Source organism: Salmo salar, chromosome 22 (genome assembly GCF_965601325.2).
Source record: "Salmo salar chromosome 22, fSalSal1, whole genome shotgun sequence".
Taxonomy (NCBI): domain Eukaryota; kingdom Metazoa; phylum Chordata; class Actinopteri; order Salmoniformes; family Salmonidae; genus Salmo; species Salmo salar.
In genome coordinates, this window is record NC_138312.1 from 42,352,479 (window position 1) to 42,367,529 (window position 15,051).

At 43.7% G+C, this 15,051-nt stretch overlaps 1 protein-coding gene across 6 annotated transcripts in view; it reads left to right on the forward strand.

Moving 5' to 3' along the window:
- The window catches only part of LOC106583501 (pleckstrin homology domain-containing family A member 6), a 208,658-nt gene that overhangs the window by 148,741 nt on the left and 44,866 nt on the right, over positions 1-15,051 (forward strand). For 4 of the 6 annotated variants that reach the window (XM_014167754.3, XM_014167751.3, XM_045705143.2 and 1 more), the window contains 4 exons: positions 5,097-5,266; positions 5,967-6,515; positions 6,710-7,220; positions 10,541-10,627. In XM_014167754.3, the coding sequence (XP_014023229.1) occupies positions 5,097-5,266; positions 5,967-6,515; positions 6,710-7,220; positions 10,541-10,627 (1,317 nt within the window). The remainder of the gene's footprint in view (positions 1-5,096; positions 5,267-5,966; positions 6,516-6,709; positions 7,221-10,540; positions 10,628-15,051) is intronic. The other 2 variants (XM_045705142.2, XM_014167759.3) reach the window with 1 other exon arrangement.

Below are 15,051 nucleotides of genomic sequence, written 5' to 3' on the forward strand. Positions count from 1 at the left end.
TTTTCTAGAGCGACCAGCTTTTCTTCTTGTTGCTGTTGTGACCTTCACAATGTACCGTTCAGACTATTTCTATTGATAAACGAGATATGAAACAGTCAGTCAACCTGTCAAGCTATAACTTCTTAAGCCTTGGCATCCCGCTAGCGGGACAAATTCCGGTGGCACTGGAGGGCGCGCAATTTAAATAAATAATCATAAAAATGATGGATATTAAACATTTATGTACATATATGTGTTTTATATCACTTGAAAGCTTAAATTCTTGTTAATCTAACTGCACTGTCCGATTTACAGTAGCTATTACAGCGAAAACATGCCATAAGATTGTTTGAGGACGGCGCCCCACATCAAAATATTTTTCCACCAGCACAGGTTTCAGAAATTCACAAATAGCGAATAAATATTAACTTACTTTTTGAAAATCTTCCTCTGACTTGTCATCCAAAAGGTCCCAGCTATATAGCTTTGCTTTATCTTGGCCAGGTCGCAATTGTAAATGAGAACTTGTTCTCAACTTGCCTAGCTGGTTAAATAAAGGTAAAATAAAAACATGTAGTGTCGCTTTGTTAGATAAAATCCTTCTTTATATCCTAAAACGTCAGTTTAGTTGGCGCCATTGATTTGAGTAATCCACTCATTCAACATGCAGAGAAAGGAATCTGAAAATCTACCCTTAAACTTTGTTTCAACAAGTCAAAATATGTTTCTATTTACTCCTCAGATACCCTAAAATGTAATCAAACTATAATATTTCTTACGGAAAGAAGTATGTTCAATAGGAAACCAATTTTAGCAGGTGTGTCCTGTCTCCATGGCGGCGCTGCACTAAAACTGATATTTCTTAATCATTTTGGAAGTTACAAGCCTGACACCTTGAACATAGACTGCTGATACCCTGTGGAAGCCATAGGAATTGCATCCTGGGAGCTAATTTTCAGTATGCCCTTATACTTGCCATTGTAAGAGCATGGTCTCTCGACAAAAAATACATTCAGGTTGGTTTTTCTTTGGATTTTCTCCTACCATATCTATTGTGTTATATTTTCTACATTATATTAACATTTCTACAAACGTCAAAGTGTTTTCTTTCCAATGTTACCAATTAAATGCATATCCTGGCTTCAGGGCCTGAGCAACAGGCAGTTTACTTTGGGCTCGTCATTCAGGCGGAAATGGATAAAACGAGATCTGAAACAGTCAGTCAACCTGCCAAGCTATAACAGCCACTAGTGTTCTGTGTCTTGGGACTAGAATAGTGTTGTTGTTCTTTGGCCTCTAATAGCTGTTTTAATTATAGTGTTGTTGTGATGTGTGTCTCAACCCTCCCTAGTCCCAGACCTTCCGGCTGGTGTGGAGTTGCTCTTTTCGTAGGCAGACTGTTAATGTGCTGACAGAAGGACAAAGGGCTGAAAAATATGTTCACCCACACACACTGGCCTCGGAGACAACTTGGCCAACTTGGTTGGAGATTGAGTATATGAATGTACGCCATGCTGGCACCCAGAGTTCCAAGACAGTTTGGCTACATTCTAGTTAGAATGTAAATTAGAATATTGTTGTTGTGTTTGGTGCCAACATGGAAGGTAGTTTGCCAGACACTGTACTGTATACTGAATCTATAGGCCTGCTGTAGCTCTGTCAAACCCTAGTTCACTGCTGCTACTGCTCAATATTTCTGTCTCAAACTGAATCTCTTTGTCACGTTCATACAATAGTTCTCTGTATTGCGTTTGGACTTTTGATGTTGACCGTTGTTGACCGTTCTCGACTGTTGTTGACTGTTTTCGACCATTGTTGAGCACTGTTGTCCGCATTCTCCCTACTCCCTGAACCGTGCAAGTTGACAGAGGCAGAAGGTTTCTGGAGGGCTTTCACTAAGAAGACTAATTACCTTAAAGTCAACATTTGCATGATTGAGCAAATCAATGCTTTATGTTTCCATCTTTTACTGATTAGGATGTAACAATAGTTATTCCCTACTCTGGAACCTCGTTGGGCACTCCCTAGCCTCGTCAAGAACCAGGCTTCCCTAATCAGAAAGCCTGTTGAAGTCAATGGCAGAAAGTAGCTAAAAAGGGGAGGAAATCCAGTGTAAATCAGTGATGCCTCGCAACGCATCAAACCAATCAAATGCCTTGCTTGGATGGAGAGGAGTTTTAATGCCTTCATTGACTCAATTGTGTGTATAGAGCACAGTTCTGGCAAAACAGAATTCAGTTTTTCTTGCAGGTTTTCTTCCATTTTCTGCAATGTTACAAACCAGCATATCCAACAACTCTCTGTAAAATGTGTCCTACCCGATCTGAAAACAGTGATGAACATAACATCCTTTCTATGGGCATATGGGGGGAGGGTTCTTGAAATGTAACATCCCCCAAAAAATGTAGTCACTGGAAGCAGAACATTGTAGCCGTTTCGGCTAATACTAAAATTCTCCAGAACTCCAAATGAGGCCTGACAACAATGTAATTTTGAGGTATGGCTACACGAGACAAGGCACTCCCTTCCTCCCTATGTCTCTCTGTGACAGCAGCCAGCCAGTACCAGAGGCAGTATTCCTCACATATTTACCAAGTCCTTAGGGGTTTCTGGTTGAGGAGTTTGCGGTCCAAGGTCTATATGTAACTGACAGAATGGGTACTATGCCTACAAAATTACATGTTTTGAACTAGGTACATAGAAACAAACCATTTTATGGCTCAACTTACCTGCACCCTGTTTAGGGCACATCAGATGTGTTTCCGTGCACCTGTGCCCTTTTAGCTCAGTAACTGATCATAGTTGTCTTATTTATCTCTGCTGACTTGTGATGTAACAAGATAATGCACAATATAATAACATATAATAATTACTATTATAGTCCTACTTCCATATGCATCTCTTAACCTGATATGGTTCTACTGCACTCATGTGGCTGATGAAAGAAATTACAGTAAATATCACCCACGTTACCTTTGCATGTTGATGTTGTGTATATTGCAACGAAGTGTGAGCTATTTTACCAATCACAATGACATCAGGGAATGGACAGGAAAGCTAATGGATGTATTTTCTCCTTAATAACCAGTTTTTCTTTCAGGATACCAGTTGTTGCAGGATATTTGTGGATCCTTGAGTTTCACAGCAATATGAGCCTGTGTCTAGGATAGGATCCTTACTCTTACCTCTGCCTAGGATAGGATCCTTACCCTTACTTCTGTCTAGGATATGAACCTCACCCTTACCTCTGTCTAGGATAGGATCCTTACCTCTCTCTAGAATAGGATCCTTACCCTTACTTCTGTCTAGGATCCTTACCCTTACCTCTGTCTAGGATCCTTACCCTTACCTCTGTCTAGGATTCTTACCCCTACCTCTGTCTAGGATAGGATCCTTACCCTTACCTCTGTCTAGGATTCTTACCCTTACCTCTGTCTAGGATTCTTACCCCTACCTCTGTCTAGGATAGGATCCTTACCCTTACCTCTGTCTAGGATTCTTACCCTTACCTCTGTCTAGGATAGGATCCTTACCTCTCTCTAGAATAGGATCCTTACCCTTACTTCTGTCTAGGATCCTTACCCTTACCTCTGTCTAGGATCCTTACCCTTACCTCTGTCTAGGATTCTTACCCCTACCTCTGTCTAGGATTCTTACCCCTACCTCTGTCTAGGATAGGATCCTTACCCTTACCTCTGTCTAGGATCCTTACCCTTACCTCTGTCTAGGATTCTTACCCTTACCTCTGTCTAGGATAGGATCCTTTCCCTTACTTCTGTCTAGGATCCTTACCCTTACCTCTGTCTAGGATAGGATCCTTACCCTTACCTCTGTCTAGGATATGATCCTTACCCTTACCTCTGTCTAGGATATGATCCTTACCTCTGCCAATGATAGGATCCTTACCCTTACCTCTGTCTATGATATGATCCTTACCCTTACCTCTGTCTATGATATGATCCTTACCCCTACCTCTGTCTATGATATGATCCTTACCCTTACCTCTGTCAAGGACAGGATCCTTACCCTTACTTCTGTCAAGGATAGGATCCTTACCCTTACCTCTGTCTAGAATATGATCCTTACCCTTACCTTTCTCTCTAGGACCCTCACCCTTACCCCTTGCCCACCATAACCCTCTGCGTACCCCTCCAATCAAAGTGCTCTGACCTCTGAACTTTCACCTTTATAACCTCGGACCCTCACCAATTTCTCCTCTCCTTCCTCGCTCCCCAAACTGCGAGGACCCCCGGGCATAGCTGTCCTCCATTGTGCCTGTGTAGAGTTCCCCAGAGGATCTTGTTCCATGTAGGTAGTTTTCACCCTTTATTCACCCTTTCTCTTCTCCTTCTCCCAACTGCATGCTTACTCTGCTCACTGCATGGTGTTGGTCACTAACTGTTAAAGAGTGAGATGCTGGATTCACCTGGTTGGTTTTACTGTCAAGAGTCTGTGGATCCAGACAATGTTTTTAAACTACATGTTATTGGGCATGTTATTGGGCTTTGACATTGCATGCAACATTGCAGGCAATACACAATTGACTGATCTACAAATCACCTTTCATTATAAAGAACTAGTTATTATTTTTTGTAGATCAGTCAGTCACAATTTATCCACAATGCATCACGGATTTGATAACTGCAGTGCCATCTAAAGGCTGTATACTCACAACTAACCTGGGCTGTTTTCTGAGTAATCTAAACTGACTGTGGTTTGCATGTTGTGACTATTCACCAATACATCAGTCAATGAAACGTTTTGTGCAGTATTTGCTGATATTAGCAATGTAAATACAGCTATTTCATCTTACTTCACTATACTAGTCAAGCTGTGTATTAGTCCAGCTGTCTATTGGTCAAGCTGTGTAGTAGTCAAGCTGTGTACTATTCAAGCTGTGTACTAGTCAAGCTGTGTATTAGTCAAGCTGTGTATTAGTCAAGCTGTGTATTAGTCAAGCTGTGTACTAGTCATGATGTCTATTAGTCAAGCTGTGTTTGTTGGTCATTGGCAATTATTCAATGCAACATTAAAATACATGCATGTGATGATGATGATGCTTCATATGAGGAAGGCTCTGGCTAACACTGTGTCTCCTCTCTGTCTGTCTATTACAGGTTTGGTACGAGGAAGAGGAGGAAGGTGAGATTAAGGGCCACATTGTGTTCTGTATGCAGGCTGAACACGCAGGAACACGCACGTATTACTTCAGCGCTGAGACTGCTGAGGAACAGGAGGAGTGGGTCGACGCTATGAACGAGGCTGTCCACATACTCCCTTCATGGAGGTACGCACACATACTGTACAAGCACGCACGCTCGCATGCATGCACGCACACACGTAAGCAAGTACGCACTCACACACACGCACAAAAACACACAAACACACGCACTCACACACAAACACACACACACGCGCGCACGCATGCACACACGCGCGCACGCACACACGCACACACAAGCACACACGCACATGCATGCACACACACACACACAAACACACGCACACACACACACACACACACACACACACACACACACACACACACACACACACACACACACACACACACAAACGTAAGCAAGCATGCACACACACACACACGCAAGCATGCACGCACACACACATACACACACAAGCACACACACACACACATGCACGCACACACACACACACACATAAGCACGCACACACACGTAAGCACGCACACACACACACACACACACACACACACACACACACACACACACACACACACACACACACAACCACTTAATGTATTGTAAAATCTGTTGTAAAATGTATTTTCATGAAAAAATAAAAATATTATAATGTATATTACTGCCTTAATTTTTGCTGGAACCCAGAGTAGCTGCTGCCTTGGCATCTACCATTGGGGATCCATATTAAAATACAAATACACATTAAAATACACACACACAAACACACAAATACACACACACGCTAACTCTCTCCCTTCCCCACAGGACCATCAACTCAGAGGCCACCACACCCACAGCGGAACTCCATGGTAACACCTTGGTAACCAAAGGACCTGAACCACACACTCAGACACACACATACATCGAGGACAACAGCCAGACGACGGACTTCCAAGACCCAGAGCGCGGACCACGAAAAACCGCCCATCACAAGGTCAACGGGGTCGACGCCATGAAAACGCCCCTTCCCTCCACCAGCAACTCAGAGCAGGAGGGGAGGATGGAGGGAGAGAGGACAGGAGGGCCTGGACCTGGGGGTGCACACCATCCTCATCACCAACCCAATGGGTGGGGCCCCTACGGTCCCCCAAACGGACCCCCCCAGGGTAACGGGCGGCCGCTCCAGGGACCTCCAGAGGGAGGGATGAGAGAGGGGAGGGAGGTACGGGAGCAGCCTGAGAATGTGGTGCTGAGACGGGGCTTTGTGCCACGGACGAACCCTGAGAGACAGGCCCAGAGGAAGAGCTCCATGACCCAGCTACAGCAGTGGGTCAACCAGCGCAGAGTCATGGCTGTACAGGAGGACATGAACAGGTGAGAGAGAGAAAGAGGGAGCGAGAGAGAGGGATGGGTGAGAGAGGATAGAGAAAGAAAGGGAGAGAGCAGGAGAGAGCGAGAGAGAGAGGAGGGGATGGGAGAGAGAATGAGTAAGAGAGCTGTTTTTGTGTGTCTACAACTTCATGTCTCCCTTTAACTATCTCTCTGTCTCTCTCTTTATCTTCCCCCAGTACCTCTCGTTACTACACAGTGAACCGGGGTGTTCCAGCTGACTACTACAGTGTCTACGGTAGCGTGGTGGGTGGTCCGGGCTACGTGGAGCAGTACCCCCTCTACCCCTTGGGCGTACGCCCCGACAGCATCTGCTCTGTGTCAGCCGTGGGCTACGACCGCCTGGGCCCCCCTCGCTGGACCAACGAGGATAAGAGATGCTCACTACGGGACAGACCCCCGCCCCCTCGAGACCCATATGGTCCCCCACCCGGCCCTGCCTATTACAACCAGATGGATGCAGCCCAGAACTCCATGAGGCGTCTTTCCATTCAGCCCAGGTCTAGGTCCGTCCCCAGGTCCCCCTCCTCATCCTCGGCTGGTCCCTACTCACCCGGCCCTCATAGCTTTGCCTCGCCCATCTGCTCGCCCTCGGCCCGGTTTGACAGAGGACCAACCAGGCTACAGGAGGATGTGATCTACGCTGACCCCTCTGTGTACGGACTGAGGAGATCACTGAGCTCACCCAAGGTGAGAGAGGGGAGAGGGTGTGTGTGTGTGTGTGCGCTGTGTGTGTGGGAGATGTCAGGGTATTTTTTGTTATGCCCGACAATAATTTTGGGGGAAAAATACCAGATGGTAGATGTGTTACAATTTTTTACAATCACTTTGGCACTAATTTCCGATCCTTGAGGTCATTTTTCAAAACTCTCGACACAAAACGGTCATCACTTGTAACACAGTCTGTCCAATGTTCAAAACATTGCATTGTGCATTCATATCCTTAAAGAAACCTTGCACTTGCAGAATCATTGGTTCAAATATCTCGTTTATCATGAAATACCATAGGAACATTAATTTAGATCACCCACACACAAGATACTGATAGTTTCACTGTGTAGTTGTTTGTACAATCATTAAATATTGTAGTACAAAAGATGTGATGTTTCATTATGGTACTACACGTAATACATCACTGTAAAAGGACTAGTACAGAGAATACAACAGACACAGTGGAATCATTTAACAAAATCTTAAATTTATTGATGAAATATAATAAAATCACAACATAGGTTTCTTTGAATCAAAGCTAAAATAATTAGCTACAAAAAAGAAAAAACTACAGTAAAACATCAACTGTAGTGTTCCTCACCTGGCTTACTGTAAAAAGCAAAACAAAGTATTGATTACTGTACTTCTATATTTCCATCAATTGTGGATTTGGCCACAGGTTCGTATCCACATCACAATGGATGTTTTCATTGGCCAAACATCTTGGGAAGAATCTTCGGGCATGGTGAATCCAGGCCTGAAACTGGTTTGCCGTGATGTCATTGCATGTGTCATCCATGGCCTGGAGAAGGGTGGCTTGTTCGTGAGGGCGCCTATCATATACCTTCCGCCTCCATGTGGAGAAAAATTCCTCAATCGGGTTAAGGAAAGGGGAGTATGGGGGTAAGTACAGGGTGGTAAATTGTGGATGGGCCTGAAACCATGCGTGCACCATTTGAGCATGGTGGAACCTGACATTATCCCACGCAATGACATAGGTCACGCCATCATCTCTACAGACCTGATTTAGCTCATCAAGAAGGTTACACAAGGAGAGCTGCATTATATGAGCCAATGCGAGGTCTGTGTCCCACCACACCATCTTCCAATATAGCCGCACACATGGTGATGTTGGCCCCACGTTGTCCAGGTACTTGGATGGTTGCCCGCTGGCCAATGAAATTCCTCCTTGTCTTGGCCAGGTTGAAGCCTGCCTCATCCAAAAAGAGGAATTTGTGATGGTTTTCATCAGCATCCAGCTCCATCATCCTCTAAAAATACATTTTGGAAAGAGAATTACTGATTACAATGATGTAGAATTTTTGGTGAATTTTTCACAACAGGAATCTTGAAACTGAACATACTCAGTCCTCAGTTGCTTCACTCTGTCTGCATTTCTTTCAAAAGGCACATGGCATAGCTGTTTTAGAGACACCTGGTGCCTTTTCAGCATGCGTGCAATAGTCTGCAAACTTATGGCTTCCACATTGTTGAACATGTCATCATAGTCCATGATGTTCTGCCGAATTTCTGTAAGGCGAATATCATTTCTGGCCCGAACTAAATTGACCACAGCCCGCTCTTGTTGGTCAGTTGGAATTTTGCCTCTGCGTCCACTATTTGGCCTTGTCTCAATTTTGCAGGGAAAATTACAGTAAGAACACATTTAGTCACATCACCTACTCTGTGGTACACATTGGCATGCAGTATACAGTCATTTGACAATTGAGAGTAGCCTAATGTTTAGTGCATGCTGAAGACATACTGGTTCTCATTGATTGTGGAAAGTTCTCATGATTGAGGCCACGATTGATCTTCTCTGGTTTGGTTGAATCATTGTAGCTGCCTCAGTCATTGTTATGCCATGATTTACCACATGGTCTACAACGATTGCTCGGATTTCATTGAACACTCTTTGCTTTTGTGCCGCTGTCTTGGTCCGTGGCCTTGACCTCTACCACGTTCCCCCACACCTCTCGAACGAGGCCCACGGCCACCTCTCAGAAGCGGTGCTTGTCCCATGCCATTCCTTTGACCACTACGTCTTCCTCCTCCCACTGCTTGACCTCTATTGTGGCCTGGATCACCTGCCGGCCCCATGCTATCGCTATATTGTTGTAGGTGGATACCACTCATTTCATTATATACTCAGACCACAATGTGAAATCAATCATCAGTAACGAGTTGTCAGTATTGGGAAAACAATTACAAGGGCCTGCATACATACACACACTGGCCACTTTAATAGGTACACCTGATTGTTAACGCAAATAGCCTGCTCCTTCGAACAGCGAATCATGTGGCTGCCTGCAACTCAACATATAGAGTAGAGAGCTTTAGTTGTTGTTCGACCAAACATTAGAATGGGCAAGATGCGTAATCTCAGCAACTTTGACCGTGGTATGTTTGTTGTTGCCACACATGGTGGTTCCAGCATCTCAGAAACAGCTTCCCTCCTGGGATTTTTACACACTAGTCTCTAGAGTTTACAGAGAATGGTGCGATAAACAACAGCCGTTTAAACAACAACAGCCGTTTAAAACAGTGGTGTGGAGAAGGACATCTCTTAACGTACAACACTGTGAAATGTTGTGGAGGCAAAAGAGGGTCCTACCCAGGACTAGATAGGTATACCTAATAAAGTGGCCGTGTGAGTGTACTGTCAAATGTCAGTAATGTCAAATCTGAAAACAAGGTTCGGAAAAGTGGTACATGGGACCATAGAAACAGTGTCTGATAAAGAATGATGATGAAATATTACATCCATAGATAATGTAGTCCAATTGGTTCATGTTCCACGGTAATTGGTGTCAATTTATCTTATCCTGACACTTTCCTGATCTAAACATGGAATATTGTTCATCAGTTTCCATAAAACTATGCATTAAGAGTAATGCAACATTTACTTATCATTTTGAGCAGTTGTATCAATTGATAGTTAGATCATTGTAATGAAATGAACAGACTGTCATCTCAGATGTAATGTGTGAATTGCATTTTGAAATCGTAATACTTTGATGTTAAGTTGTGTCATTTTGAACAGGTGATTTTAGTTCAATGAACAAATGATCTTAGCTTTATGTGTATTGTATCCAAGCAATTGGAAAAAGTGTTAGAGTTTTGAATAATGTGCATTTTGATCATCGGTTGTGAGTTTTGTGTCTCGAGTTTTGAAAAATGACATCAAGGTTCTGAAATGAGTGCCAAAGTGATTGTTAAAATGTGTGATTGGTGAAGATGTTTCTTTGTGTTGCTAGCGCAGTGATCTTAGAACATCCTGGTTATTTCTCTTATTTCAGTATGATTACCCTGGAGACAGGAGGTCGCTAAGCCAAGGAATGTACCACTACAACTACCCTGCCTCCCCCTCTCTCCACAGCAAAATGGTATGTCCTCCCAAAGCGTGTTACACTATCAAGAGACACAGACCAATGAGTCCAATGTCAAGTTTGTGAGACACTTGACTACAGCCCTCACACACACCTACACGCGCTTAGCGGGAATATTGTCCTCGACAGCTACCTGTGCTTAAAATAAGATCAGCAGTGTCTCTAAAGGTATGTTATAGCTGTGCTTCACTGCTGTATCTGGTGTGAGTTCATATGTCTGTCCTCTCTTTCTGTCTTCTCTCTCTCTTTCTGTCTATCTTTTGTTTTGTCTCTGTCTGTCTGTCTGTCTGTCTGTCTGTCTGTCTGTCTGTCTGTCTGTCTGTCTGTCTGTCTGTCTGTCTGTCTGTCTGTCTGTCTGTCTGTCTGTCTGTCTGTCTGTCTGTCTGTCTGTCTGTCTGTCTGTCTGTCTGTCTGTCTCTTTATTTCAGTCTATGTTACTCTCTCTTTCTCTCTACATACACAACTCTCTCTCCTTGAACTCTTGGTTTATGTCTCTGCATCTGCTGATGCCACTGATGCTGTGGCTACTGGTTTCACTGGTTTCTCTGGTACTGGTACTGTCCTCATCCTTGTCACTGCTGTTGTCATTGCTGCTGCTTGTATCAGGAGGATATTTTAGACTTGCAGCTCCAGAGAAACCTGGAGTACCTCGATCAACAGGTATGTGCCGTAGGCATCTCTGAACACAGCTCTACCACTACCTCTACTCATGCACATGAACACTCACACACCAAACAAAATCCAATGTATTTTACACATATGTGCTATGTCACAATACATTGTAAAAGCTAGGTAACTAACAAATGACTTGGAAACAACGTTGATTCAACTAGTTTGTGCCCAGTGGGAAAGCTTGGTCACTTACAGTGCCTTCGGAAATTATTCAGACTTTGACTTTTTCCACATTTTGTTACGTTACATCTTATTCTAAAATTGATTGAATTGTTTTTTTTCTCATCAATCTACACACAATACCCCATAATGATAAAGCAAAAGCAGGTTTTTAGAAATGTTTGCTAATTTATTTATATATATATATATATATAAAAAAAATGGGATTGTGAGATTTACATAAGTATTCAGACCCTTTACTCAGTACTTTGTTGAAGCACCTTTGGCAGCGATTAGAGCATTGATTATTTTTGGGTATGACGCTACAAGCTTGGCTCACCTGTATTTGGGTTTCTCAGATTATTTTCTGCAAATCCTCTCAAGCTCTGTCAGGCTGGATGGGGAGTGTTGCTGCATAGCTATTTTCAGGTCTCTCCAGAGATGTTCGACTGGGTTCAGGTCCGGACTCTGGCTGGGCCACTCAAGGACATTCAGAGACTTGTCCCGAAGCCACTCCTGTGTTGTCTTGGCAGTCTGCTTAGGGTCATTGTCCTGTTGAAAGGTGAACCGTCGCCCCAGTCTGAGGACCTGTGCGCTTTGGAGCAGGTTTTCATCAAGGATCTCTCTGTACTTTGCTCCGTTCATCTTTGCCTGGATCCTGACTGGTCTCCCAGTCCCTGCCGCTGACAAACATCCCCACAGCATGCTGCCACCACCATGCTTCACCGTAAGGATGGTGCCAGGTTTCTTCCATAAGTGACTCTTGGCATTCAAGCCAAAGAGTTCAATATTGATTTCATCAGACCAGAGAATCTTGTTTCTCATGGTCTTAGTGTTTAGGTGCCTTTTGGCAAACTCCAAGCGGGCTGTCATTTGCCTTTTACTGAGGAGTGGCTTCCGCCTGGCCACCATAAAGGCCTGATTGGTGGAGTGCTGCAGAGATGGTTGTCCTTCATCCTTCTGGAAAGTTCTCCCATCTCCACAGAGGAACTCTAAAGATCTGTCAGAGTGACCAGCGGGTTCTTGGTCAGCACCCCAACCAAGGCCCTTTTCCCCGATTGCTCAGTTTGGCCAGCCAGCCAGCTCTAGGAAGAGTCTTGGTGGTTCCAAACTTCTTCTATTTATGAATGATGGAGGGCCACTGTGTTCTTGGGGACCTTTAATGCTACAGACATTTTTTTGGTACCCTTCCCAAGATTTGTTCCTCGATTCAATGCTGCGAACAATTACTTTGATCTCATAGCTTGGTTTTTGCTCTGACATGCGCTGTCAATTATGGGACCTTATATAGACCAGTGTGGGCCTTTCCAAATCATGTCCAATCAATTGAATTTACCACAGGTGGACTCCAATCAAGTTGTAGAAACATCTCATGGATGATCAATGGAAACACTGTGAATACTTATGTAAATAAGGTATTTCTGTTTTTGCTTTGTCATTATGGGGTTTGTGTGTAGATTTCTGAGGATTTTTGTTTATTTAATCAATTTTAGAATAAGGCTGTAACATAACAAAATGTGGTAATGTCAAGTGGTCTGAATACTTTCCGAAGGCACTGTAGCTACTGAGAACAGAGAAGGGTGGGGAAGGAAGAGTCTAGAAGTCTTGAGAAGAGTGACATTTGGATCATCCATAAACTGTTGGTTACACTAAACTCCAAACTATGTGTGGTTGACAGCATTTGTGTGATGTTTGCCACAGCATTCAGATGTATTGTCCATGTTGTCCACACTGCTACCTGCTAAAAACCTGTTGTTTCTCACAACCACATTCCAGTTTCACTCCCACTATTACCCTCTCTCCCCTGTCTCACTGTCACTGACTGCTTGCACCTTATGGTAATGACCAGTCTCTGGTAATGCAGTATACACACCCCATCAGATCTACAAGTACTGTAACTCTTTGTTCAACATTAAACACAAACAGAAAGTTGTCTCTTCGATTTAACCAATTTGATTCTCAAATTCAAATTAGAATAGAAATGCACTAGTCAGGGACTGTTACTGCGGCCAAGCTCCTGTCTTTACTGTGACAACCAGGAGAATGATGGACAGTGTTTTGCCCCAGGTGACCGGTGGAGATCACCTTATCGGCATGTAATCAGAATGGTGGAGCGATTCTCCTCTAGAGCAAATATCTTCTCACAAGTAAGAGAGGAGAGAGTATCCCAGAGAGGCAGGTTTCAGCATGACTCACAGGCCCCACAGTGGTCCCCAAATTATTTTCTTTCCACTGGGACCCACCTAAAGCCTTTAAACTTTTTGCATGAGTCATCATGGAAATACAAATAATGTTTCTAACCATAACCCAGTCACGCCATAACCCAAAGGAAGGAAACATTACCACTCAAAGACCCCTATACCCTCACAATATTCCCCTTCCCCTAATATGCGTTTCCAAGGTGTCTGGATCATTGTAGCACAGATTGTTTGCCTTGTAGCCACATGGTTTCTGGTATCAGAGTGTAACTCCTTGTGCAGGCTCTCTCTTTCCGCAGAGGTCAACTACTGCCCTCTTCAGGGCTTTTCAAGTCACTAGTGATTTAGGGCATGGGGCTCAGGTGTAGTCTAGACAGAATCAAATCAAATTAAATAAAACTTTATTTGTCACGTGCTGAATACAACAGGTGTAGACCTTACCGTGAAATGCTTACTTACAAGCCCTTAACCTGAGTGGCGCTGTGGTCTAAGGCACTGCATCACAGTGCTAGAGGAATCATTACAGACCTGGGTTCGATCCCAGGCTGTATCACAACCAGCCGTGAACTGGGGTCCCATAGGGCGGTGCACAATTGTCTGGGTTAGGGGAGGGTTGGCTGTCATTGTAAATAAGAATTTGTCTTTAACTGACTTGCCTAGTTAAATAAAGGTGAAATAAATACAAAAATAAAAACAACAATGCAGTTCAAGAAAGAGCTAAGAAAATATTTAGTAAATAAACTAAAGCAAACAATAATAAAAAGTAACACAATAAAATAACAATAACGAGGCTATATACAGGAGGTACCGGTACCGAGTCAGTGTGCGAGGGTACAGGATGGTTGAGGTAATTTGTACATGTAGGTAGGGGTAAAGTGACTATGCATAGATAATAAACAGCGAGTAGCAGCAGTGTAAAAACAAATGGGGGGGGGTCAATGTAAATAGTCCGGGTGGCCATTTCATTAATTGTTCAGCAATCTTATGGTTTGGGGGTAGAAGCTGTTAAGGATTTTCCCCTCCCACTCCATAGTCTCCCACAAGCTCTACACAGCCCAAGCCTACACACCCCTATTCTAGCATGTGGATTTTAGATGCTATGCTCTATCCACAAAACTGGCTTTTGGTTTCTTTGTCTTACCAATTCATTTGCGATTTTAGTTCTCCATGTTGCTTCACAGTGCTTTATGTTTCTTCATCTTTCTATCTGTGTTCTATGTCATATCCTGTGTTGTGCTGTAGCCTAATAGTATGTCAGTGCTTTACAACATCCCCAACCACCCTCCCTCTTTGTTGTACCCCTCTTTCTCCACTGTGATGTCATATCCTCCTTCATATACCATCCAATCACAGTCCCCCATAAGGACATAGATCAGTGTTTCCTGACCTTGG